This window comes from Dipodomys merriami, unplaced genomic scaffold (assembly GCF_024711535.1).
Source record: "Dipodomys merriami isolate MVZ:Mamm:240054 unplaced genomic scaffold, mDipMer1.0.p SCAF_13, whole genome shotgun sequence".
NCBI lineage: Eukaryota > Metazoa > Chordata > Mammalia > Rodentia > Heteromyidae > Dipodomys > Dipodomys merriami.
This window is the reverse complement of record NW_027202604.1, coordinates 39,392,575-39,417,337: the sequence shown is the minus strand read 5'-3', so window position 1 is coordinate 39,417,337 and position 24,763 is coordinate 39,392,575. Positions and strand designations below refer to the sequence as shown.

The following is a 24,763-nucleotide window of genomic DNA, read 5'->3' as shown; positions in this document are numbered from 1 at the left end:
GTGTGTGTAATACTGAAGTTTGAACTCGGGGCCTGATTCTACCGCTTGAGCTATACTTTAACTGTTGGATTCTCTCCTCCCCCCACCCCCAACAATACTGGGGCTTGAACCCTGAGCCTCTTGCTATCACTTGACTTTTTGGCTTTTTTTAATGGCTGGTGCTCTACCACTTGAAGCATGCCTCCACTTCTAGGTTTTTGGGGGATTAATTGGAGATAAGGTCTCCTGGACTTTCCGGCACCAACTGGCTTTGAATCACAATCCTTAGCCTCCTGAGTAGGTAGGATTATAGGCATGAGTCACCAACACCTGGCTTTATTTCTGTTTTTTTTTTAATTTTTTTATTGTAAAGATACTATACAGAGGGTTACAGTTACATGAGTGAGGTAATGAGTACACTTCCTCTTGAACATTGTTACCCCCTCCATTGTTTTCCCCCTACCATCCCCTTTTATTTCTATTTTTAATTAACAGTTGTGTATACTCATTGGGTCCTTGTGATAATTGATAAAGTATATCTAGGATACACTGACCTTTGCACATTGCTCTCTCCAGTGATTGGCTTGAGAACTCTAATGAGTTGGGAAACATTGTTGGGAAATAGAAGCTAAATAGTCATACCAAAAAGCTTTTACAAGAAGAATAGAACCATTTTTATTCCTTGAACTATCTCCTGTGCTGCTGACTTTCTGACAAGTCATAGTTCAAGCTTTGTTACTGCGTTGCTTCTGTTGCCACTGCTACTAAGCTATCAGGCAATGGACATCCCTCTGCCTGGTGGAGTGTAGCTTTGGAGACACTGATGTGTCAGCTGGCACAGAGGAAGTAAAGAACTTGGAATCTGCAGCAAACTTTCAGCTAAACATGAAGCTTCTTCATAGAAGGCCTTGGAGATTGGTCTCTGGGAGAATATATCTGAAATAAAAGTACGAACTAGGAAAGGCTACTCGCATATCTTCTGTGAAGCATGTGGTTCCAATAGAAAGATCTCTATCACAGAGAGCAGAGTTGGTCTCAGAAATGGCTGAAAGTGGGGGAGAGCATTTCCATGAAAAACATTCTTTGGCAGAAAGCAGATAGTATCTTTTAATTCTGCTTTTAGATTTATGTACGTGCATCTGTATTTAATGCTTGATGGGGAATAGTAATCAATTGTTAATCTAGTTCTCCCTTCTCCTGTTTAGTGTTTCAGATCTGAAATTAAACTGGGTAGGTTTCCAGGTTTTTCCTTCTTTTCATTGAACCTGTTACGTGGGAAAGGGGTAAGGATTCTTGGGCTGTGACCACATGGAGATTATAAGCTGATTTGGTGATGACCAACTTCTGTCAACAGCCCAAATTAGATCTCTGACCCTTTGGCAGCATTATGCAAAGGAACATGTGGCCTCTCTATCACTGGAACTGTCTCCAGTATCAAGCTTACTTGAAAGCTTACCAGAAAGCTAGCTGCACACCTAACTCGTGTCCCTTTAGTTCTTGTAAAAACTCATTCACTGAACTGTGATTTTTTAATAAGGTGGAGGGTTTCTGTTGTTAGAATTGTCAATGAAGATGTTTTTCTACCATTTATAAAATCATTGTTAAAGATTTTGCCATTCACAGAGGTCTTGCCTTGCATACATGAGGCCCTGGGTTCTATTCCCCAGCACCACATAAGCAAAAAGAAAAAAAGCTGGAAGTGGCGCTGTGGCTCAAGTGGTAGAGCGCTAGCCTTGAGCTGAAGAGCTGAGGGACAGCGCCCAGGCCCAGAGTTCAGGCCCCACGACTGTACCCAAAAAAAAAAAATAAAAAGATTTTGCCATTCAATTTTTCTAATATGCAGATCTACCTGTGAATCTTTTCTCTCGTTAAATGTGCTGAGAAATTCTTAACCATGTCTTTGGTAGTTAGTGAAAATTCACTGAAAGCATTTGTTTTGGTTGCCAGAAAAATCAAAAGTACTCAGTTGGGGTAACTAACCTTAGTTTGCATTTCTAGTTTCATTATCTGTCTCTCTATTCTTCACTGTGGGTCTCTTGTTCTTTAATTTACAGTTTTATTGTGTTCTTAAAGAGTACATACTTTACACTTTATCCAAAATTCCCTTTTGGAGATAGATTATGAATTAATTGGTGACAACAGAATTACGTAATAATACATTAAGTCTACTCTAGACCTTGTTTTTCTAATAATGTAGCACCTGAAGTATGCTTTTTCAAACATACAGCAATAAAATTGATGAGCTATACATACGAAGATTAAAAGTGTTTTGTTTTGTTTTTAAAAAGAGGTTTACAGTTTTCTGCCCTGAAACATGTAAAGCATATAACAAATGGTTCTGGGCCTATGGGCTTACACCCTTGGTGATAGTGGAATATTGAAATGGTAACTAAGTCCATATGTCCTATATGTATTGTATAGCTAGTATTTATTCAAAGTATAAACTTTATCTGGCAGTTTGGTTTGGTTTTGTTTGGGGTTTATTGGTGCAAGTTCTTCTTTCTTTCTTTTTTGTTTTTGGTCGGTCATGGGGCTTAAACTCTGGGCTTGGGCTCTGTCCCTGTGCTCATCAGCTCAAGGCAAGCGCTCTACCGTTTGAGCCGCAGCGCCACTTCTGCTTTTCTAGTGGTTTATTGGAGATAAGAGTCTCACGGACTTTCCTGCCCCGGCTGGCTTTGAACCGCAATCCTCAGATCTCAGCCTCCTGAGTAGCTAGGATTACAGGCGTGAGCCACTGGCGCCCAGTAATTTCTTATTTCTTAACCCAGATTGGTCTAGAATTTACCATGTGGCTCAGGCTGCCATCAAACTCACAGTGCTCCTCTCAGCTTTCTGGCTGCTAGGATTAAGTCTAAGTGCCACCATACCTGGCTTCCATTTTTTGTTGTCTCATTTTTTACATTGTTCTTTTTGTGTTTGTGGTACTGAACTTTTTGAGCATAGGGCCTTGTGCTTGGAAGCATTCTACTACTTGAACCACACACCTTCAGCCCTGTTTGCTTTTATCTAGGTAAGATCTGTCTTTTTGCCCAAGGTTGAGCTTCAGATAGCAATACTCTTACAGTCTTTTACATAGCTGGGATAATAGGCACCTGCCACCTTGCTGTGCTTGTTGGTTGACATGAGATCTCACTGACTCTTCCCAGGCTGATACTGAACCACAGTCCCCCTAATTTTTGCTTCCCAGTTAGCTGGGATTACAGGCATGAGCCACCATGTATAATCTGTAAGCCTTTTTAATATCGCTGGATTAATAGATGATGATAGAAAATTAGGTAAATTCATTAGTTGTGTTAATGATAGCATAGTTAATTAGAAAAGTTACCTTAAATCGAAAGTATTTGTGTGTGTGTCTATGTTTTTGTTTTTGTTTTTCTGTCGGTCATGGGCTTGAACTCTGGACCTAGGCGCTGTCCCTCAGCTCTTCGGCTCAAGGCTAGCACTCTACCACTTGAGCCACAGCACTACTTCCGGCTTTTTCTGCTTGTGTGGTGCTGAGGAATAGAACCCAGGGCCTCATTCATGCAAGGCAAGCACTCTACCACTGAGTCACCTTCCCAGTCCCTTTGTGTGTGTTTTAGCAGGTAGAACTGCTGTGATAGCTGGGCTCTGGTAGCTCATGCCTGTAATCCTAGCTACTCAGGAGGCTGAGATCTGAGGCTGGTGGTTCAAAGTCAGCCCAGGCAGAAAAGTCCATGAGACCCCTATCTCCAATAAACCACTCAGAAAACTGGACGTGGCACAGTGGCTCAAGTAGTAGAGCGCTAGCCTTCAGCTGAAGAGCTGAGGGATAGCGCCTAGACCCAGAGTTCAAGCCCCCACAACCAGATGAAAGAAAAAAAAAAGAATTGCTGTGATGTTATACCTCAGACTGAGTAATTTATAACAACAGAAATTTATTTCTCATACCTGGCCTTTTTAAAAAAAATTTTTTTAAATCATGACATATACACATTAACCAATCCTTAACAAAGTATCAAGATCACCAATCTATATCCCTGTCTTCCAGCTTCACGTCTTGACCCACTGGAGGTCCTCAGGGCAGTAGCATGCATGGGGCTGGCACATCCTGTGATGACAGGGCTTTTAGTTCCCTCCAGAAGAACCTGCCCAAGGCTCTTTTACAGTTTTTGTTCGTCTTGGGGCTTGAACTCAGGGCCTGAGCACTCTCCCTGGGCTCTTTTGCTCAAGGTGAGTGCTCTACCACTTGGAGCCATAGCACCACTTCTGGTTTTCAAAGCCAGGCTAGCTTTGAACCAGGATCCTCAGATCTCAGCCTCATGAGTAGCTAGGATTATAGGCATGAGCCACCAGCACCCAGCAGTTTTGTTTTGTTTTGTTTTTAAGCAGGAATACACTAATGATAAGATGTATAAAAAATATATAAATCAGCAAAGCTGTTTAGTATCATTGTGTTACGTACTGAATATAACTGTATGTGCTATACTTCTATATGTAAATTTGTTTATACAGCATCACTATGGACACGCAAGTAGTGCCTTGCATTGCCATATTAAAATAGCTATGATGTCACCAGGCAATAAGAAATTTTCATCTTCATTAGAATCATCATCTTCTTGGTGGTGGTGGTGGTGGTAGTGGTGGTCATGGGGCTTGAACTCAGGGCCTGAGCACTCTCCCTGAGTTCTTTTGCTCAATGCTAGTGCTCTACCACTCTGAACCACAGCACCACTGGGTTTTTTTCCTTTGTTTGTTTGTTTTTTGTCGGTCATGGGGCTTGAACTCTGGGCCTGGGCGCTGTCCCTCAGCTCTTCAGCTCAAGGTGAGTGCTTTACCACTTGAGCCACAGCACCACTTCCAGTTTTCTGGTGGTTAATTGGAGACAAGAGTCTGACAGACGTTCTTGCCTGGGCTGGCTTTGAACTGCAGTCCTCAGATCTCAGCCTCCTGAGTAGCTAGGATTATAGGCGTGAGCCACTGGTACCTAGCTTCCATTAGAATCTTGTGAGACCCCTTTATATACATAGTACATTATTGACTAAGAAATCAATACATTATACATGACTGTCCACGTGTGCAATTGTAATCATAGTATCATTCTATATAATTTTAAATGTTACATAACTCATATTTATGTAAATAACTTTTTAATATATATAATTTCTATAACTTTATACATATCTTGATTTTGAAACATTGATTTATATTTATAGTTGTGATCCATTTATTTTAACTATTCTACAATATTCTGTTTTACAAATATACCAAATTGTAGATTGATTCTCATGATAAGGGATGGTTAAAACTTGTTTCCAATTGTCGTTGTTTTGTAAACCTTGCTGAAATGATTTTTTTTTAATTTTTTATTTTTTGGCCAGTCTTGGGACTTGAACTACTCAGGGCCTGAGCACTGTCCCTGAATTTCTTTTGCTCAAGGCTAGCACTCTTCCACTTGAACCACAGCACCACTTCTGGCCTTTTCTGTGTATGTGGTACTGAGGAATCGAGCCCAGAGCTTCATGCATGCTAGGCAAGCACTCCACCACTGAACCACCTTCTCAGCCCCTGAAATGATTATTCTTGAAAATGTGTTCTTACGTAAATTTGTGAAGAGTTTCTCTAGTATATATAGTTGAAACAAAATTAGTGGGTTTTATGATATATTTATAACTAACCAGATACTGCCAAATCGTTATCCACAGCAGTTGTACCAATTTAAACTCTCATTACTGTGTCTGGAAGTTCCTATTGACTCATCTTTACAAAACACTTTGATTTTTTTCTTGTCTGTAGTTTTGTAGTGGTATCCACATAGTTTGCTTTTTTCTTTTTCTTTTGTGGGTACACGTGTGTGCGTGTGTGTGTGTGTGTGTGCTTGTGCACACGTGTGCGCACGCACACACACACGTGTGGTGCACCAGTCCTGGGGCTTGAAATCAGTGTCTGAGCACTATTCCTGAACTTCTTTTTTGCTCACAGTTAGTGTTCTACTATTTAAGCCACAGCTCTTCTTGCTTTGTTGGTAGTTTAGTGGAGATAAGAGTCTCAAACTTTCCTGCCCAGATTGGCTTGGAACCGTGATCCTCAGATCTCAGCCTCCTGAGCAGCTTGGCTTATAGTCATGAGCTACCAGTGCCCAGCCACAATTAGCTTTTTTTTAGTGATTTGCTTATATTGGGAAAAACGTACAAAGCTGACAGACATCTCAAGATTTTTCCCTGAGGGACCATCAGTGTTTAATTACATAGAATTGGTAGGCTATTCTAAACTAATTGCTGCTTGCCAGTAAAATACTCTGTTTTCAAGAGCATAATAAATCTTTAAGAATTCTGAACAAGAATAATAAGCTTTAGGGAAAAGTTTTCCCACAGAACATTTTCACTTTTCTGGTTTAAACTTGTCATTCCACCTGACTCGCATGGTTTTCTAAGCTCTTCTGATTGATGACCAGTCAAGGTGAGAGATGTCAGAGCCCTTACTGACAAGTTGTATCTGAGGTCAGAATAAACCCACATCGACTGGGCATTTTCATGGCTTACATTGCTATCAATTTGATTATTGTTTTGCTTTTGTGTGTGTGTGTGTGTGCTGGCCCAGGGGCTTAAACTCAGAGCCGGGGTGCTGTCCTTGATCCTTTTTTGCTCAAGGCCAAGTAAGTTAGTACTCTGCCACTGGGGCACAGCTCCACTTTGGGCTTTTTGGTGGTTATGGGAGATAAAGAGTCTCTCTGACTTTCTGTCCTAAGCTGCCTTTGAACTGTGATCCTCGGCTCTCAGCCCCTTGAGTAGCTAGAATTAGAGGTATAAGCCACTGGCGACCAGTAATTTTAATTGAATCTGTGTCTTAGGAACCAATGTAAGAAAGCAGAGTAAAACTGGCAGCAGCTATTATCTAATTGTATGGCAGCTTTTCTAGAAAAAAGGCATAAAAATGTGTTCTTTTGTGAGTGCCATTACAGTGGTTGGTTCTTGAGTGAGATTGTATTCCCGTTCCCTGTTGCTCTGAGTCCCATTATATGTAAAGGTGAAGGGAGCAAACTTCACCTTGCCTCTCCCACTGAATTTATGTAGGTGTATCTACGTGCAGATGTATCACAGATGGATCTCAGAGACATCGTCCAATCTCAGGTCTGTACCATGTGATTCTGTTTGTGGTATTTTTCAGAATAGCATTTCCTCCCTTTGTTACTAAACCCCTTAGGCATGCCTTACACACTCTCTCTCTGTCTGTCTCTGTCTCTGTCTCTGTCTCTGTCTCTGTCTCTGTCTCTCTGTCTCTGTCTCTGTCTCTCTCTCTCTCTGTCTCTCTCTCTCTCTCTCTCTCTCTCTCTCTCTCTCTCTCTCTCTCTCTCTCTCTCTCTCTCTCTCTCTCTCTCTCATTCCTGTGTCAGAGCCTCCATGGAGTACCCTCCCCCCAGCCACTTCACATCTCTCTGGTCAGATGTTACTTTATCAGAGAGGCTCCATCACTATTTCCTTTATTCTGCTGTTTTAATTAACTTATTTTACTTAATTTTATTTATTGGCTGGGTTTGTCCTCTGCTGTATCTCCAGAGTCTGGAACAGTGCCTCAGATATTTGAATGAATGACTCATCTAAAGTTTTGTATCTTCCTTTAAAGCTTTCTCCAGGCTACAGAGATAGGCTTTCTTCTTTCTTTTTACTTTTTATAAGATGCATGAGTTTTCCTGCATAGCCCAGGCTAACATCAGACATCCAGGGCTTAGAGGACCCTTCTGCCTTAGCCTTCCTAGTGGTTGGAGTTACAGGCAAGTGCCACTATACTAGATGCTTTCTTTTCTATTTCTGATTGCTGTTATTATGGGTGGTCTGTTTTGTCTCCACTGAGTGCTTAAAAAGGAATATACATATACATAACATACTTGTAAACTATGTAGTAGGTAAGAGTGTAGAGTTGTCAGAACTTCACTGTGTGGCTTTTAATCTCAACCCTGCTGTTTTTCTTATTTGGGTGAACTATGTCTAAGAGCACACTTCCATTCTTGGTGAACTAAAAAGAAATGTATATAAGGCATATATGAAAAACAAAGTTACCCCCCACACCTTCAAGCTCTGGCATATATACATTACCAGAAATACATTTTCAGAATATCTCCCTCCCCCCCCCCCCAGGCCACCCCTGACTCAGAGTAAAATGACAAGTTATAGGCTCCTCAGCTCAGGCCTAGGGTCCAGAAACAGGTTGTACCTATCTCTTCTCAGACCACAGTTAGTGTATTATTATGATACAGAATAGCCAGTGGCTCTTCCAAATCACCCACTTCTCCATCAGCTACAAAGTAGATTTAAGGAGGAAAGTTTTCTTTCCTTTGAATATTTTGAGCTGCCTGTGTTTGGGATACAAAGATTCAAAGTATTTTGGTGCTCATTGCTTAGCTGGGCTGAAGGTTACCTCATGTGACAGTGTAGATCTCTTGTTTGGAATTGCCATTACTTTCTAGAACAGCCACTCTGTACAGCTGCCAACATGCCCTGGGTCCTCTTGCTTCATATTACAGTGGTACTGCTTTGTCAGGGTAGAATTCTGCCTCACAGGGCTGGAGTCAGTCTCTGCTGACCTCACGCCACAGTACAGCATGTTCAAATCTGCAAGAAACCCGAGGGTTATTCGGCATATTCCTCCTACTCCTCCCCTCAAGCATGGAGCCCTCACTTTCCTCGGAAACCGTATGTTGTATATGTGTGTGTATCTGTCTTTTTTACATTTTTCTTCCTTATTCTTTTAGTCCTACAGCTTTAAGTGGGGGCGGGCTGCATAAACGGATGCAGAATGGACTGACTGAGCTGCTGAGACTTAGCACTTTACAGCAGTAGATCTCAGCCAGGGCATGTGCTATTTTAAGACTATGGGATTGAAATAATAGAGAATCCTGTTATATATTTCCTAGTTGTTCATTTTACCATAGCTGTTGGGGCAGAATGCAGGAGATACTCTATGTGGGCATGTTCACGTCATCCTCCAGTGTCCTCTCCCTCCCCCCTCCATTTGATGGGCCGCTTCTGTGCAGAATAAATGTCATCTTCACTGTCTCATGCTAAGTACTTAAAGAAAATGAGCATTTTTTTTTTCAGTGAGCAAAAGGGTTTCACTTGCTTTGGGAAATGCTTGGGTTAAATTTGAAGATGCCAGGCATGCATAACAAATAGGAATTTGGGGGGGAAAAAACAAATAGGAATTTGGATTAAAGCCAATTTTAAATATTTCTCACATTTAAAAAAGAAGTTCTTTTTAGCCAGCTACTTGTTTTCTAAGTATTTTTCACAATGAATTGATAATTTTACAAATTATAGAGCAATGTACTTGGATCTTGCTGTTAAATTTGTCTTCAGATCAGAACAGGTTCCTGAAATATGACTAGATAGGAAGATGATCCAGCTTTATGCAGTATAACTACTATCCTCACATTTCACCTACAGCTTGATTTTCTTTTAAATGTTAAAGCAAAGCATTTTGTAGTTTTTCTTGATTCTGAACTTAATGTACACTGATACTGTTTGCTGTTGTGCAGTTGGATTTTAGATCCAAATGATTTCACTCTGAGATCTTAAGCCTTCTGGTTGATTATTTAAATGCCAACTTTGTTAACAGATTTGTGCCTCTAGTATGTACCCTCTTTTTCTGTTTGTGCTGAATTGTGGATTTAAAAATGCTCTATATCTTGTGTTTGTTCTGAAGTTATAAAAGGCCAATTTATCCAAACTTTATTAGAATGTTAGCCATGGGTGAATGGTGTGATCAGAAGGAAAGAATTCATAGAAGAGTCCTAAAAAGGTAATAAAGGCTAACAAAACTCTTTTTCCCTCATCAGGAAGGGTCAGTGGACAAGAGGGAAAATAAAACAAAACTTAGAACATTTTAAGTTGATTTTAATTTGTAAGAACAGAGCATTTTCTAGAGCTGGTTATATAGCTCAGTGGTAGACAGCATGCATAGCATGCACGAGGCACCCTGGGTTTCTATTCCTAGACTGGAATTTTCTTTTTGTCAGTCATGGGGCTTGAACTCAGGGCCTGGGCGCTTCAGCCACTTGAACTACAGCGCCACTTCCGGTTTTCTGGTGGTTTATTGGAGATAAGAATTGCACAGACTTTCCTGCCAGGGCTGGCTTTGAACCACAATCCTTAGATCTCAGCCTCCTGAGTAGCTAGGATTACAGGCGTGAGCCACCAGTGCCCACAAAGACTGGGATTTTCTAAAATCCATAGTACCTGAGTGAAAGGTTTTAGATTAGCTGGTACCTTGCTTCCCTGTCTCTCTTACTTCCTTGATCTCTAGTAGTCCACTATAGCGAACAAAAATATTCTCAGTGAAACTATGACTAAAATGTTAAGAAATGAAGTCATTACTTCCAGCATATGAAAATTTTAATATGGCTATCTAGATATATTAAGTTCTTTGGATTGGGATTACATATATAACCTTATCTGATAATGCACCATACTTTATGAAAAATTTTTTCTAAACTGCAGATTGAACAGTTTTTTTAAAGGAAGACTTGAGAGGGAGAAAAATGTCGCTAATGCTAGGAAATAAAGCTTTAGGAAAGTGGGATTCTACAGAATTATATATTTGTTGAACTTTAGATTTATATACACACACATTTTTGGTAGTATGGGATCTTGAACACAGGACCGTATGCTAGCTAGGCAGGGGTTTGCCACTTGAGCCATATCCCTGAGCCCATTTTTTGCTTTTTAGTTACTTTTCAAATAGGGCCTTCATTATGTTTTCCCAGACTGTCCTTGAACCACAATCCTACTTATGACTCCGTGTAGCCAAAATTACACATGTGAACCATGCCATCTTATTTGATGAGATGAGAGTCTTGATAACTCTTGACCCACTCTGGCTTCAAACCACAAGCTGAGGAATCGAACCCAGGGCCTCATGCATGCAAGGCAAGCAGTCTACACTGAGCCACCTTCTCAGCCCCTGTGAGACTCTTATCTCCAATAAACCACTCAGAAAACCAGAAGTGACTCTGTGGCTCAAGTCATAGAGCACTAGCCTTGAGGTGAAGAGCTGAGGGATAGTGCCCAGGCCCAGAGTTCAAGCCCCATGACCAACCAAAAAAAATAAATAAAATAAAAACAAAAGTATATACTAGCTGGGAGCCAATGGCTCGCGCCTAGCTACCCAGGAGGCTGAGAGCTGAGGATCATGGTTCAAAGCCAGCTCAGGCAGGAAAGTCTGTGAGACACTTATCTCCAATTAACCACCAGAATACTGGAAATGGGACTGTGACGGCTCAGGTGGTAGAGTGCTAGCTTTGAGCTGAGCTGCTAAGGGACAGCGCCCAGAGTTCAAGCCCCACAACTGACCCCCCCCCAAAAAAAAAGCATAGTTTTCCTTTTTTAAAAAAAAAAAGTAAAATTAAATTTAAAAAGGTAAAGGCTAGCAGCCAATATTTTTTATGTGAGATAGATTATGTAGCTGATACCCAGTGGTATACTAACAACCTGTCTGCTAACACAGTGATATTACTTGGAGTAGTGATAATATCAGACAAAATTCACTTTAATCTGACTGTCTTAACTCTATTGAAAATGATTGTATACTTTCCATTGGACTTTGAGAAATCCTGAAAGCAGTTGACCCTATTCTGTGTTATGTCTCATGATAGAAAAAAATGTGCTCTTTTATTATTTTATGAAGTAAAAATTTTTGTATGTTTCTGCAATTGTTTTGCAGGTGGTACTGAGACAGGTGAGCTACCAGAAAAGAATGCTAAAGCCACCAACCTCCCCCCCCCCCCCCCCCAGTCATCCCCTAGGAGACATCCATGAGTTCTGTCTCAGCCCTAGTACCTCCCATGGCCACTCCTTGGGGAACAATTAGTGGTCAGTTTGAGGTTAAGGCTACTCCTTAGGGGAAGAAAAATTGCAGGTCAGTTCTAAGCAAACTGAAGCACCTGCATAGTGGAACAATATACATCCTTAGTCTGACCTTTGTGCAACAAATTCCTAATTCTTAAGGTTTTCTGAATATGGGTTGTATCATATAGATAACTGTGTGATGGCAACTTTGTATATGAGCAGATCCCTTCCAGGAATCTCCCCCAAGTCATGGTTCCTTCATTCCCCATTATCATTAATATAAATGTGTCCCATCCTCCCCAAACACTAGAAACTATGTCCTTGTTCTTGAGCCATCCAGCTCGGTCAGCTGTTTCCCTTAACAATGTACTTTCTCTCTATTATGCTTTCTCTCTATTAAGCTCCTTGCTTTGCTACTTTGCTTTATGTGTGTCTCCATTCAGTTCTTCGTTGGAAATGCCAAGAATCTGCTGTCTTTACCTCTGTGCCCACTCACCAGTAACAGTACTTGCCTGGAGCATCTCTGAGTGAGGGAGTCTTATTACCATCAGGTCCTTATGCAGCCTTGTAGTTGTGAAGCAGTCAGAGTACTAGAGTATTGGTTGTACTGTTGAGTCCTTTGCTTGTTTGCAATGGTTTGATTTTGTCAAAAGTTCATGTGTTGGAAATTATCTCCTGAATCATGTGTTAATGGTATTTGGAAGTGTTTGGGAAATCATTAGGATTAATTGAGGTCATGAGGGTAAGGGTCCCTATGATGGCATTAGTAACTTTATATAAAGAGAATGAATTGGCACTCTTGCTCCATCTTACCATGTGATGCCCTCCCTTGTGTTAGGGATGCAGCAGGAAAGATCTCACCAGATGCTGGACAGTGCTCGTCAAGTGCTCTTGGATGGCCCACTCTCCAGAACTATGAGCTAAATAAACCCATATTCCTTGTAATTACCTAGCCTCAGGTATTTCATCGTGGAAACAGAAATCGGACTAACACAATGGTGGATGACATTGTGATACGTGGTTCTTTTGAGATAGATCCTAAATAAGCAGACTTGATGCTTTATGTTACAAATAAATAGTATTTAAAGGTCAATGCTGTGTTATTTCCTAAAACCTCATAACTGCCACTGAGGAAAAGCTTCTATTGCCTTTCATTCTGAGCTAATTGGTTCGAAGCAGTAAAAGACAATACTTGTATTGTTTAGATGTTCATATGACCCTAGTAATCTCAAAAGACTTTAAACCTTTTCCATTTCACACACTTGGTCAATAAATCCACAAACAAGGCATGCCTAATATTCCTTAAGGAGAAAGTGAAAGGGTGATTTCGTAGGGCCTCCAAAAAATAGAACATTAAAACTGCAATCAGATTTCCCTTATCAGGAGACGTGGCTCAAGTGGTAGAAATCTTTTCTAACAAGCACAAGACCCAGACTGCCAAGAAAAGAAAAGTGGGGGGGGGGGGGGGAAGGAGGTCTTACGTCAATTCATTCAGTCCTGTATAATTCTTCTTCATCTGAACTGTGGGTCAACAGTTTGCTTTATGAGACATCAGCTCTGGACTAAAAAGCACCCTGGAAATCCTGACCTGGGGCACCGGTATAGATTGACAACTCTGTAAGCAATGGTAGCTCAGAAGAATCTGCTCTTGGAGTATCAAGAGTTTAGGGTACCTTATACAAGGCTGTCCATGAAACTCAGACTATGCTCAGTCCTTTGACAGAGCCTTCAGTAGAGTTAAACTATCGGTGATAATATAGATGTGACTGTTAGAGAAATCAATAATGATAATAAAATAGAGTAAAATTCTATTATTAATAAGCACAAATTTAAAATATCCATCCATTAAAAACACGTGGATGATAGTGAAGGTGTTGACAAACACCTTCTAGTCCCATCCTGATAAACACTTTTTATGCAAATTATTCCAAGGGGGAAGAAATGAGGCTGGTTAAGAACTATGGAAACTAGTAGCTGGGTGTTGTAGTGCACATTTATAATCCCAGAAGTTTGGAGGCTTAAAAGCTCTCAAGTTTGAAGCCAGCCTGTGCAACCCATTGAAGAGTTGTGCCTAAACTAAGATAATAGGACCCCCTATCCCACTAGTAGCAGCATTATATAGTCGTCCCTCACTATATTATGATTCACTTACTGCTGCTTTGCAGATTTTTACCTATCGCAGCAGTCTCTGGAACAGAACTCCTGTAATAGGTGAGGGATCATTATTTACATTAAAAAAAAAAACACTGTGATACAGTGAAGCCACAATAAGTGAACTGTGATATAGCAAGGGACGACTGTATTTATTGAATGTATTTATTTATTTTTGGATCTTTAGGAATATCTGGTGTAAGTAGATGCTTATGTGACTCTATAAAGCCAGTGAAAGAGGTGTTTTACCTTAAGAGACATTATAATCTAATTGATTGTTACCTTGTAAGGGTGCATTGCACGCTGATGTGGAGAGAAGTCCAGGTCTTTCTGAAATTATAGACATAGATATAGAGACTGTGGCTTCAGTTATACAACTTTTTAGCCATGGGTCAAAAATAAACACAAAATCACAAAACTTCACCAGTCTAAAGAGCTGATCACCTTCATAGTATACGAAATTCTTAATTGAGTTGCTGTCAACATAAACTAATGTGCAAAAAGGAAATCTGACAAGCCAAATAAGCTTTTGGCTTTTTGCCCAACATAGAATAGATACCTATTAGTCCTCTACAAAACCCATCAAATTGCCAAACCATTAAAACCAAGTTTTCAGTCAATGCTGCTGTCATCAATGAGGTATAGTTTCTCAGATGTGCAAAAAAAAGAGGGGGAGAGGTGGGGGAGTGGTGCTGTGGCTCAAGTGATAGAGCACTAGCCTTGAGCTGAAGAGCTGAGGGACAGCATCCAGGCCTAGAGTTCAAGCCCCATGAAATAAATAAATAAATAAATAAATAAATAAACAAATAAATAAATAAATAAATAGTGATACAACCACAAAGTCAGCAAAATTAAAATAATACTTTGGGAGCCAAGAAGAGATGTACCTAAGCTAAAGCAACTTGGGTTTACTTGGTTCTGTCAGATAAAGTCAATGATATCTTGGTGTGACCCTTAAAACTATTAAAGGTTTTTTTTTTTTTTTGGTCGATCATGGGGCTTGAATTCTCGGCTTAAGTGCTGTCCCTGCACTCTTCAATTCAAGGCTAGCACTCTACCACTTGAGCTACAGCCACTTCCAGTTTTCTGGTGGTTTATTGGAGATAAGAGTTTCACGGACTTTCCTGCTAGGACTGGCTTTGAACCATGATCCTCAGATCTCAGCCTCCTGAGTAGCTAGGATGAGCCATCAGTGCCTGGCGATTTTTTTTTTTTAAAGGAAGAAGATGAGCCAGGCACCAGTGCTCATGCTTATAATCCTAAGTATTCAAAAGGCTGAGGTCTGAGGATCATAGTTAAAGCATCCCGGGCAGACATGGAGCTGTGAGTCAAGCGAGAGAAACGGAGCCCAGGGACAGCACCCAGAACTTGAGCACAAGCCTCAGAACTGGCACTCAAAAAGATAAAAGCCATGACTTTCATATAAATACATAATTTCATTGATCACAATCAAAGACTTTTTAGGCAGCTCTTTACAATAGGCTCATATAGCCAGTATACAGTAGGTCATACAGCCAAGGCCATTTTGATCTACAGCACCTTGTCTCAGTTCATGGTTCTGTGATCTCAGTGGTAAGGAAAGAGTTACCAATTAAATATTTTGAAGAAGTGAGTAACATACTCTCTTCTTTTCCTTTACACCCATTGGTTGCAAAGGGGTTGCAAAGGGCCTGGAAATAAGATCTTTTCATGGATCACTGGAAATACCTGTGAGTAATAGCAGTCTTGCTTAGAGTTGTAAAATTATAACAAACATTCTACAAAAGTTTAAATACTATACCTATCCAAAGAAGACATAGTCCTCAATATGTAGCTGTATAATTATGAAGAAAACAGCAACTTACCAGAATTCTTTATTACAATGAAAATAATCACATAGCTCTACATCTCTTAACATCTCTACATCTACTTAGTATAGAAATATATGATGGGATTTTTGAGAAGGAAGGAAAAGCATGGATTCTCCCATAGAACTGAAGTCACAAGAATCACTGATTTTTAAATTAGCAAAAATATTGAATCACAGTGGTTTATTTGGTCTTCTCTGAAAGTTGACATTACAGAAAACTTTTAATATAATTTTATTGTTATTATTAAGGTGTTATGCAGAGAAGTTTTCTATAGGGAACCTGATTATCTCAACAGAAGACACTAAAAACAAAAGGTGGGGTGTTCCTAAAACAACACAGTACACATTCTTCTCAGCAGCTCACGGAACTTTCTCCAAAATAGACCATATCATAGTTCATGCAAGGAACTTAAGCAAATACAAAGGGATCGACATAATCCCCTGTATCCTATCTGACCACAGTGGAATCAAGCTAGCTCTCAATAACAAAGCATACCGCAGAAATTTCTCCAATACATGGAAATTGAACAGCACACTCCTTAACAATGCCTGGATAACAGAAGAGATCAGAGAAGAAATAAAGCATTTCCTACAACTCAATGAAAATGAAAACACCTCACAAAGAAACTTGTGGGACACAGCAAAAGCAGTCCTGAGGGGCAAATTTATTGCCCTCAGTGCCCACATCAAGAGAATGGAGACAGACCAAGTAAATAATCTCATGTTGCAATTAAAACAGCTAGAAAAACAGGAAAAAATGGGACCTAAAGCTACTAGAAGAAGCCAGATAACCAAATTAAAAGCAGAGATTAACCAATTAGAAAATCAGAAAACCATAACCAAAATAAACCAAACAAAAAGCTGGTTCTTTGAAAAAATAAACAAAATTGATGGCCCATTGGCTAGGTTAATTAAAAAAAGAAGAGAGGAAACCCATATTAATAGGATTAGGGATGCCACGGGAAACATCACCACACGTACCCAAGATATCCAAACAATTCTAACAGACTACTTTCAAAAGCTATACTCTCTAAAGGAAGAAAATCGGGCAGAAATGGATGCATTTTTAGAGAAATACAAGTTGCCCAAACTGAGCAAAGAAGAAGTTAACCAATTAAATAAGCCAATATCCTATAATGAGATACAGGAAGCTATCAAAAGTCTTCCAACAAAAAAAAGCCCAGGACCAGATGGATTCACAGCAGAATTCTATAAGACCTTCAAACAAGAACTAATACCCATACTCCTCAAGCTCTTCAGAGAAACAGAGAAGGAAGGAGCTATCCCAAACTCATTCTACGAAGCCAATATCACACTCATCCCCAAACCAGGCAAAGACCCAACCAAAAAGGAGAATTACAGGCCAATCTCCTTGATGAACACAGATGCAAAGATCCTTAACAAGATTCTAGCTAACAGAATCCAGAAACACATAAAAAAAATAATTCACTATGACCAGGTAGGCTTCATCCCAGAGACACAGGGATGGTTTAACATACGTAAGTCAATAAATGTAATCCAACATATCAACAGAGCCAAGGTCAAGAATCACATGATTATCGCTACAGATGCAGAAAAGGCCTTTGACAAAATTCAACATTCATTCATGCTAAAAGCTCTGGAGAAAATAGGAATAGAAGGAACATTTCTAAAAACAATGAAAGCCATTTATGACAGACCAATAGCCAATATTATACTTAATGGGGAAAAGCTACAACCAATTCTCCTAAAATCAGGAACAAGGCAAGGATGCCCACTGTCTCCACTCCTCTTCAATATAGTCCTAGAACCCTTAGCCAGGGCAATAAGGCAAGAAAAAGACATTAAAGGGATCCGCATAGGAAAAGAAGAAGTTAAACTATCCCTTTTTGCAGACGACATGATACTATACCTCCAAGATCCCAAAAACTCCATCCCCAAACTCTTAGAAATCATAAATCACTTTGGCAAAATAGCAGGATACAAAATAAACCCACAAAAATCAGTTGCCTTCCTATACACTGATAATGTACAGGAAGAGAGGGAAATAAAGGGAGCAACCCCATTCACAATAACCTCCCGAAAAATAAAATATTTAGGAATTAACCTAACCAAAGATGTAAAAGAACTATTTAATGAGAACTATAAAAAGTTAAAGAAAGAAATTGCAGAAGACACTAGGAAATGGAAAGACCTCCCATGCTCCTGGATAGGCCGACTTAATATAGTAAAGATGGTAATACTTCCAAAACTAATATACAAATTCAACGCAATTCCTATTAAAATCCCAATGACGTACATCTCTGAAATACAGAAAACAGTCCAAAAATTCATATGGAACAACAAAAGACCTAGAATAGCCAAAACAATTCTAGGGGATAAAGACAATATGGGAGGGCTATCCATGCCGAACTTCAAACTCTACTACAGAGCTATAATAACAAAGACAGCATGGTACTGGCACAAAAACAGACCCGAAGACCAATGGAACAGAATAGAAGATCCAGAAATAAATCCACAGGCCTACAGCCAGCTGATATTCGACAAAGGAGCCAAAGACATACAATGGAAGAAACACAGCCTCTTCAACCGCTGGTGCTGGGAAAACTGGGCAGCCACATGCAGAAAACTAAAAGTGGACCCCAGCCTATCACCATGCACCAACATCAACTCAAAATGGATTAAAGACCTTAACATTAAACCTGAATCTCTGAAACTACTGCAGGACAGAGTAGGAGAGACACTTGAACTAATAGGCACAGGAAGGAACTTCCTGAACAGAGTCCCAGGGTCACAACAAATTGGAGAGAGACTCGACAAATGGGACTACCTTAAAATAAAAAGCTTCTGCACAGATAAAGCTATCGCAACCAAGCTAGAAAGACAACCAACTAATTGGGAAAAAATATTTACCAGCAATATATCAGACAAGGGGTTAACATCCTGTATATACAGGGAACTCAAGAAACTAATCCCTCCCAAACCTAACAAACCAATTACTAAATGGGCAAGGGAACTAAAGAGGGACTTCTCAAATGAAGAAATAAAAATGGCAAAGAAACACATGAGGAAATGTTCATCATCCCTGGTGGTGAAGGAAATGCAAATAAAGACAACCCTGAGATACCACCTTACCCCAGTCAGAATGTCCCACATCCACAAATCAGCCAACGACAAATGCTGGAGGGGATGTGGAGAACGAGGAACGCTATTACACTGCTGGTGGGAATGTACACTCATACAACCACTTTGGAAAGCAGTCTGGAGGGTCCTTAGAAAGCTAAAGATTGACCTCCCTTACGACCCAGTCATACCACTTCTAGGCATCTACCCTGAACAACAGGAACCAATATACAAGGACACGTGCACCTCCATGTTTATTGCAGCACTGTTCACAATAGCTAGGATATGGAAACAACCTAGATGCCCCACCACAGATGAATGTATCCAAAAATTGTGGTATCTATACACAATGGAATATTATGCAGCCATTAGAAATGACAAAATAATGGCATTTGCAGGGAAATGGATGGAGCTAGAAGGAATCATGTTGAGCGAGGTAAGCCAAGAACGAAGAGACAAACAGTACATGGTCTCCCTGATAAGCGGATGATAAATCCAAAATGTTAGGTGATATGACAAAACTAACAGGACTTAAGAAACAAAGAACTCCCACTCATCTGGTTGAACCACTACTAAATATCCCCATGCTGCTGATCACGTGTATGGTATATAACATATGAACACCGTTATATATTACAGACTGTGATAGACAATTTGCTCCAGGAAAGTTAGAATGAACGTGTGACTTTAAATGAGCATCATTATTCCACAATACTGTGAATTTCCGGAAATTAAGTAATCACTTAATCACAATCAAAAAAAAAAAAAAAAAAAAAAAAGAACCTTGGGGAAGGGAGGGAGGGAGGGGATGGTAGGGAGAAAACAATGGAGGGGGTAACAATGTTCAAGAGGAAGTGTACTCATTACCCCACTCATGTAACTGTAACCCTCTGTATAGAATCTTTACAATAAAAAAATTAAAAAAAAAAAAAAAAAAAAAAGGTGGGGTGTAGATCATTGGTAGACCTCATGTTTATCATGCCTAAGGCTCTGGTTTCAACCACCCAAAAAAAAAGCACTGAAAATGATAATAAACAAAATTAAGCAAACAGAGCTAGTGTTAATGATGGTTTGAGATTGAGAGTTTTGTTTTTACTGAACCTTACAATCTGATGTTTAAGCAAACACAGAACTTACGTTGAATAATAAAAAAAATTAATCGTAAATTCTTTATTAAATTTGTTCTGAAGAGTCAAAGCCAAGATTCTGTATCTCCAGAGATGGAAGAGAGGCCAGGGTTTTAACCCAGCATTTTCTTCACATTTACTCAAGATGCTTTGAATTCCATCTGACTTAAATGAGAGAAAGCTTTATGAAGCTAAGGGAAAAACCTTCTTGGGCCTGGTGCTGGCCTGATCTTTTAACCCCATACTTAATTAGAAGCATAGAAATGATCACTGTTCCAAGCTCATAGAAATAGGAAATGTATTAAATTGTCTTCATATCTCATCACTTTCTGCATATTAACCTCAGAGAAAAAGCTGCTAGATACAATGCTACATACCTGCTACACTATATCTTATGACCACTAAAATTCCCTGTGCATGCTTTCTCTATAACTACTGTTAAAATGAAGAAAGACGGTTCAGATCCAATAGCTTGCTCAGATCTCAAAGTGACTCTTTCAGGATGAAATTGTCTCTTTAGAATGCAGCATCATGGATGCTTGGGGGCTGAACATGAGTTTGCTTACTGTTGTCACATTTTTTATCTGTTGCTTAGAGTTGATAGAGTGGCAGTGCTTCTCATGCAGAAGAAGCTCTTTTGTCTGTTGGATTTTAGGGTCTCGTGCTTTATTTCTTATTTCTTGCTCCATTTTCTTATTACAGACACACACACACACACACACACACACACACACACACACACACACACACACACACACACACACACACACACACACACACACACACACACACACACACACACACACACACACACACAGCAGGTTTTAACTCAGGGCCTTCAACTTGAGACACACCTCCAGCTGTCCTAGTCAATTTTCATTTAATGATTTTGAAAATCTAAAATGAAAGTATAAGAGAAGAAACATTAGGAAAGCATGGTAATCTTTATCAAAACCTAAGTAACTTGTTTTTTATTTATTTTATTTATTGAACCGAGTGTTATTTCATTTAGAATGTCTTTCATCTTCAAGCTATTCTCTCAACCTCATCTAGTTGAAATGAGAAGATGAAGGCAAATGTGAAAATTATGCCCTGTAGCTTTAAATCCAACCAGTTGGAAGCTTTCGTCTTTTATAAAAGATGTTCACAGCTGGAGAAGAGAGGCAGATACTGTCTGTGATCTCCATTCTTAGAGCTGCAAATGCAGCTCTAGCAAACCACACACACACACACGCACGCATACACGCATGCACGCATGCTTGTTTGGCCAAAGCTCTCTGTTTGTTCAGCACGGTCCTCACAGATGCCTAGATGTAGAAGGCTTTAGGAGCTGATGCAGGAGGCAGAAGGGGAACTGAGTACACGCTATGCGTGATGTTGATGTGGTGCTGCTGTACCTGCCTGTTCTGTGACAGGCACTTCTCTGAGACTGTGAAGGTGAGAAGCCGAGGAATCCACTAGAAGCTTCGCTGCACCAGGCTTTGTGAGAGAACGCATTCCCAGTGGTAACTGTCCTCATTTACAGCGCTTTTCTCGGAAACCAAGTATGTGCAGCAGTGACAGACTATGCCACAGCTCCTCTGCAGCTTGGAAGCTGGAACAAATGGAAAAAGCTTATGGCCAAGAGGTTGTGATTTGTTTTCATCATCCAAGCTTGCTCTGCTGTGCGCAAATGAAGGATGAGCTTTGTGGCAAGCAAAATCAGCAGACTGCCTGACGGGGGGTTTTGGTAAGATGAATATGTTATGATAGTTTTTCTTTTCCTTATTTTTTAAAAAATTTACTGTATCAGCTATATAGAATTGCATCTTAGCAATATCCAAAACATTTTGCAGAATCATGTTTGAAGCAAAAGGATGATGAAGGAAGCTAGATAGAGAAATACATTTGTGGTCATTCAGATTGTAACCTTCAGAGATAATGACCAAGTTTTCTTACATCATGAACAGGCAGAAGCTAGGAATATCCAGAGCAGGGAATGCTAACAATTGGATTTTTTTTTTTTTCTCTGAATAGTCAGAATTACTCTTTCTTCTTTCCAGTGTTTTTTATGGCCTGGAGTGGGGAAGGAAAAATAAAAGCTTCTTTCTCTTACTTGGTTGTTTCCACTGGAACAGCGATAGGCTGGAAAACACAAGGATGGAGGAGGAGGAGGCAGGATGGGGAGTCAGCTATTTTTATAGTGTGCGTTGGTGGTGGTTGTCTTGGATCATTATGGTTGCTGTTCACTATCAAGTAGTTGGTTGTGCTTTATTTCTTTACACTCCACTAGGATTGAATCCCTTTTATGTTCACTTTTGTATATTTTATTTGCCAGACCCAATTCTGCTCATTTTTTCAGTCACTGTTAATACACAGTAGCCTGTACTAGAGAAAAGGTAAAGATAGATAGAAACTAGCTCTGAATCAGAAGTCCCTGCGTTTAGTCCCTAAAGAGGGAGGGGGAGATAGAAAAGATAGTAGTCATGAAATATGTATAGAACCCAAAAAAGATAGAACATTTTCTCTTTAAAACCTAGGTTGCTTTTAGCAGATAGGAGAGTCTTAATTTTGGAATCTTAAAATGAGCATTTTATTACAAGTGAAATCCTATCAAAATCACCTGGCTCTACTCTAAGTTGGATCCTGTTATGTTTTTCTAAGGATGAAGGTTCACTTTTCCTCATCCTAATTTAGGCAAGTGTTGCTGGAAGGTAGGTTTTATTAGCTTACCTCACACTTTGTCCTTGAGCCCCTCTTGACACCAGTTGGGAGAGCCAAGTTTCCTAGCAGCTAGAGTGAGCACCGAGGAGATCTATTGACACCTGGTTTTCTGCTGACTCATTGGTTATGTAAGACTGGTAAATGCAGCCATACCGCTAGCCTGTACTCCAGTAGCTTACGGGTCCTCTGTCCCTGCCTGCCTCTCACTCCCTCAGCAGCCTTTGATAACATGGTCTTATCATTTTACCAGGGACATTCTAAGAAGTAGTGAAGACGTAACTCCTTTTCCTTTCTATCTTTTTGAGTTGCTGCATTTTTGAGCTGTGTTTTCATCTTGACTATGGTAAAATTCCAAGTTCTCTTCTTTTGGCACATGAAACCTTTAGTACTAATGTTTTCCCTCATTTATAGACAGATTAAAGTGTCCACTTTCTTCTCTATCTTTGGGGACTCAGTTAAAATGCCTCCTCCATTGAAGGAAGCTTTCTGTGACCTCTCAGTCTGAGGCAGGTTTTCCTTTATTTATTTGTTTTCTCACAGCACTGTGTTCTTTTTCTTCACAGTACTTTTCACAATTTACATTGTTTGGTTATTTACTTTTTGCCACTCAGTCGTGGACCTCATGAAGATAGAGACCTTTGTCTTGTGCATCACTATATATTTAGCACCTAGTAAAATTGCTCATTGAGAGCTTAAGGAAGAACAAATAGGCAGTAATGCATATGCACCATGGTGAGAAGAAACAACTTGAACACTAGGGCCTGAAAAAGGTCATTGTGACTAAGTGGAGAGTAAGAGAATCATTGAAGGAAACCTGGGCATAGATAGATCTGGATCTGAACTATGTAACACTTTGCATACCATGATCAGACTTTTTTTTTTCCCAGTGCTGGTAAGAATGCAGAAGATGTCAAGAATGTCTTCTGGGCTTTGGCTTGGTTTATATAACTTAATTTGATGGGTAGTGATTGCTTTTGCCTAAGGAACACTATAAGAAGAGCAAGTTTAGAAGAAAATTGTAATGTTTTTGAACAGATTTCTGTATAGTAGTCTTAACGATTTATAAGCCTAAATTCCAAAGGAAATTACACTATCATTATCATTATGAGCCCTTCAGTGCTGTCCCTAGAATAAAGTCCAAAGCGGTAATTTAGATTTCTGATGGCAGTTTATCTCTGCCATAGTTGTCTGCTATGTCATAAAAGATACCTTTAGCCAGGCACCAGTGGCTCGTACCTGTAATCCTAGCTACCCAGAAGGTAGGAAAAACTGCGAGGCTTTTTATCTCCAATTAACCAGCAAAAGAGCATAAGTGGAACTGTGGCTCAAGTTGTAGAGAGCCAACCATGAGAGAAAAAGCTAAGAAACAGTACCTAGGCCCTGAGTCCAAGCCTTAGTACCAGCACCAAAAAAAAAAAAAAAAGATACCTTTACATTGACTTGTTTGCCCTTGCTCATTCTGGCATGGATGTCAACCTGAAATACCTTTATCTTTTTATCAAAACCTTCTTCATGTTCTCCTTTCACCTCGAAGAAGTCTTCTCTGATCGCTTTCCTTTTTTTTGGTTTGCTTTTTGTATGGGTGAAGATGAAGGTTAGAGCCTCAAACACAGAATCCTTTTGCTTCAGTCTCTAAAATGCTAAGATGACAAGTTGAGTTTCCACACCCAGTACTTTTCCCATCTTTTGAATATGCTGCCTTCTTTCTATGTTCAAGGAATACACTTCCTTCATGTCTAGTAGCCTTGTCTTAATTGGTCCTCTATTTCAATCTATGACAGGCTGGGACCAGCACCCATATATACAGCTAGCCTTGTTCTCTGTGTGTCTTCCTTTTCCATTTGGTGCACTGAATGTCAGTGAAGTGATTACTGGCATTAGGATGAGATCATTGTCAAGCCTGCAATGAAGGAAAAGTACCCCATTTTGTTCTCTGAGGTCTTCTGATGGAATAGTACTTTGCTCAGTCCATCTTTTTTAACACCTCACACAGAGAGTCCCACACCAACAGTGTAGAAATGCAGAAATTAGTTATAAAAGGTGGAGCCTTCCCT

The 24,763-nt window shown here is 39.9% G+C and overlaps 1 protein-coding gene across 8 annotated transcripts in view; it reads left to right on the top strand.

Annotated features, from left to right (window-relative positions):
* Nucleotides 1–24,763, top strand: part of LOC138824833 (transmembrane and coiled-coil domains protein 1) — a 139,240-nt gene that overhangs the window by 83,252 nt on the left and 31,225 nt on the right. Inside the window, exon 1 of one of the 8 annotated variants that reach the window (XM_070019189.1) lies at nucleotides 21,157–21,443. The exons of the other annotated variants lie outside the window; for them this stretch is intronic. Within the exon in view, the coding sequence (XP_069875290.1) occupies nucleotides 21,381–21,443 (63 nt within the window). The 5' untranslated portion in view covers nucleotides 21,157–21,380. Of the gene's footprint in view, nucleotides 1–21,156; nucleotides 21,444–24,763 lie in introns of those variants that run through there. 8 annotated transcript variants of the gene reach the window in all.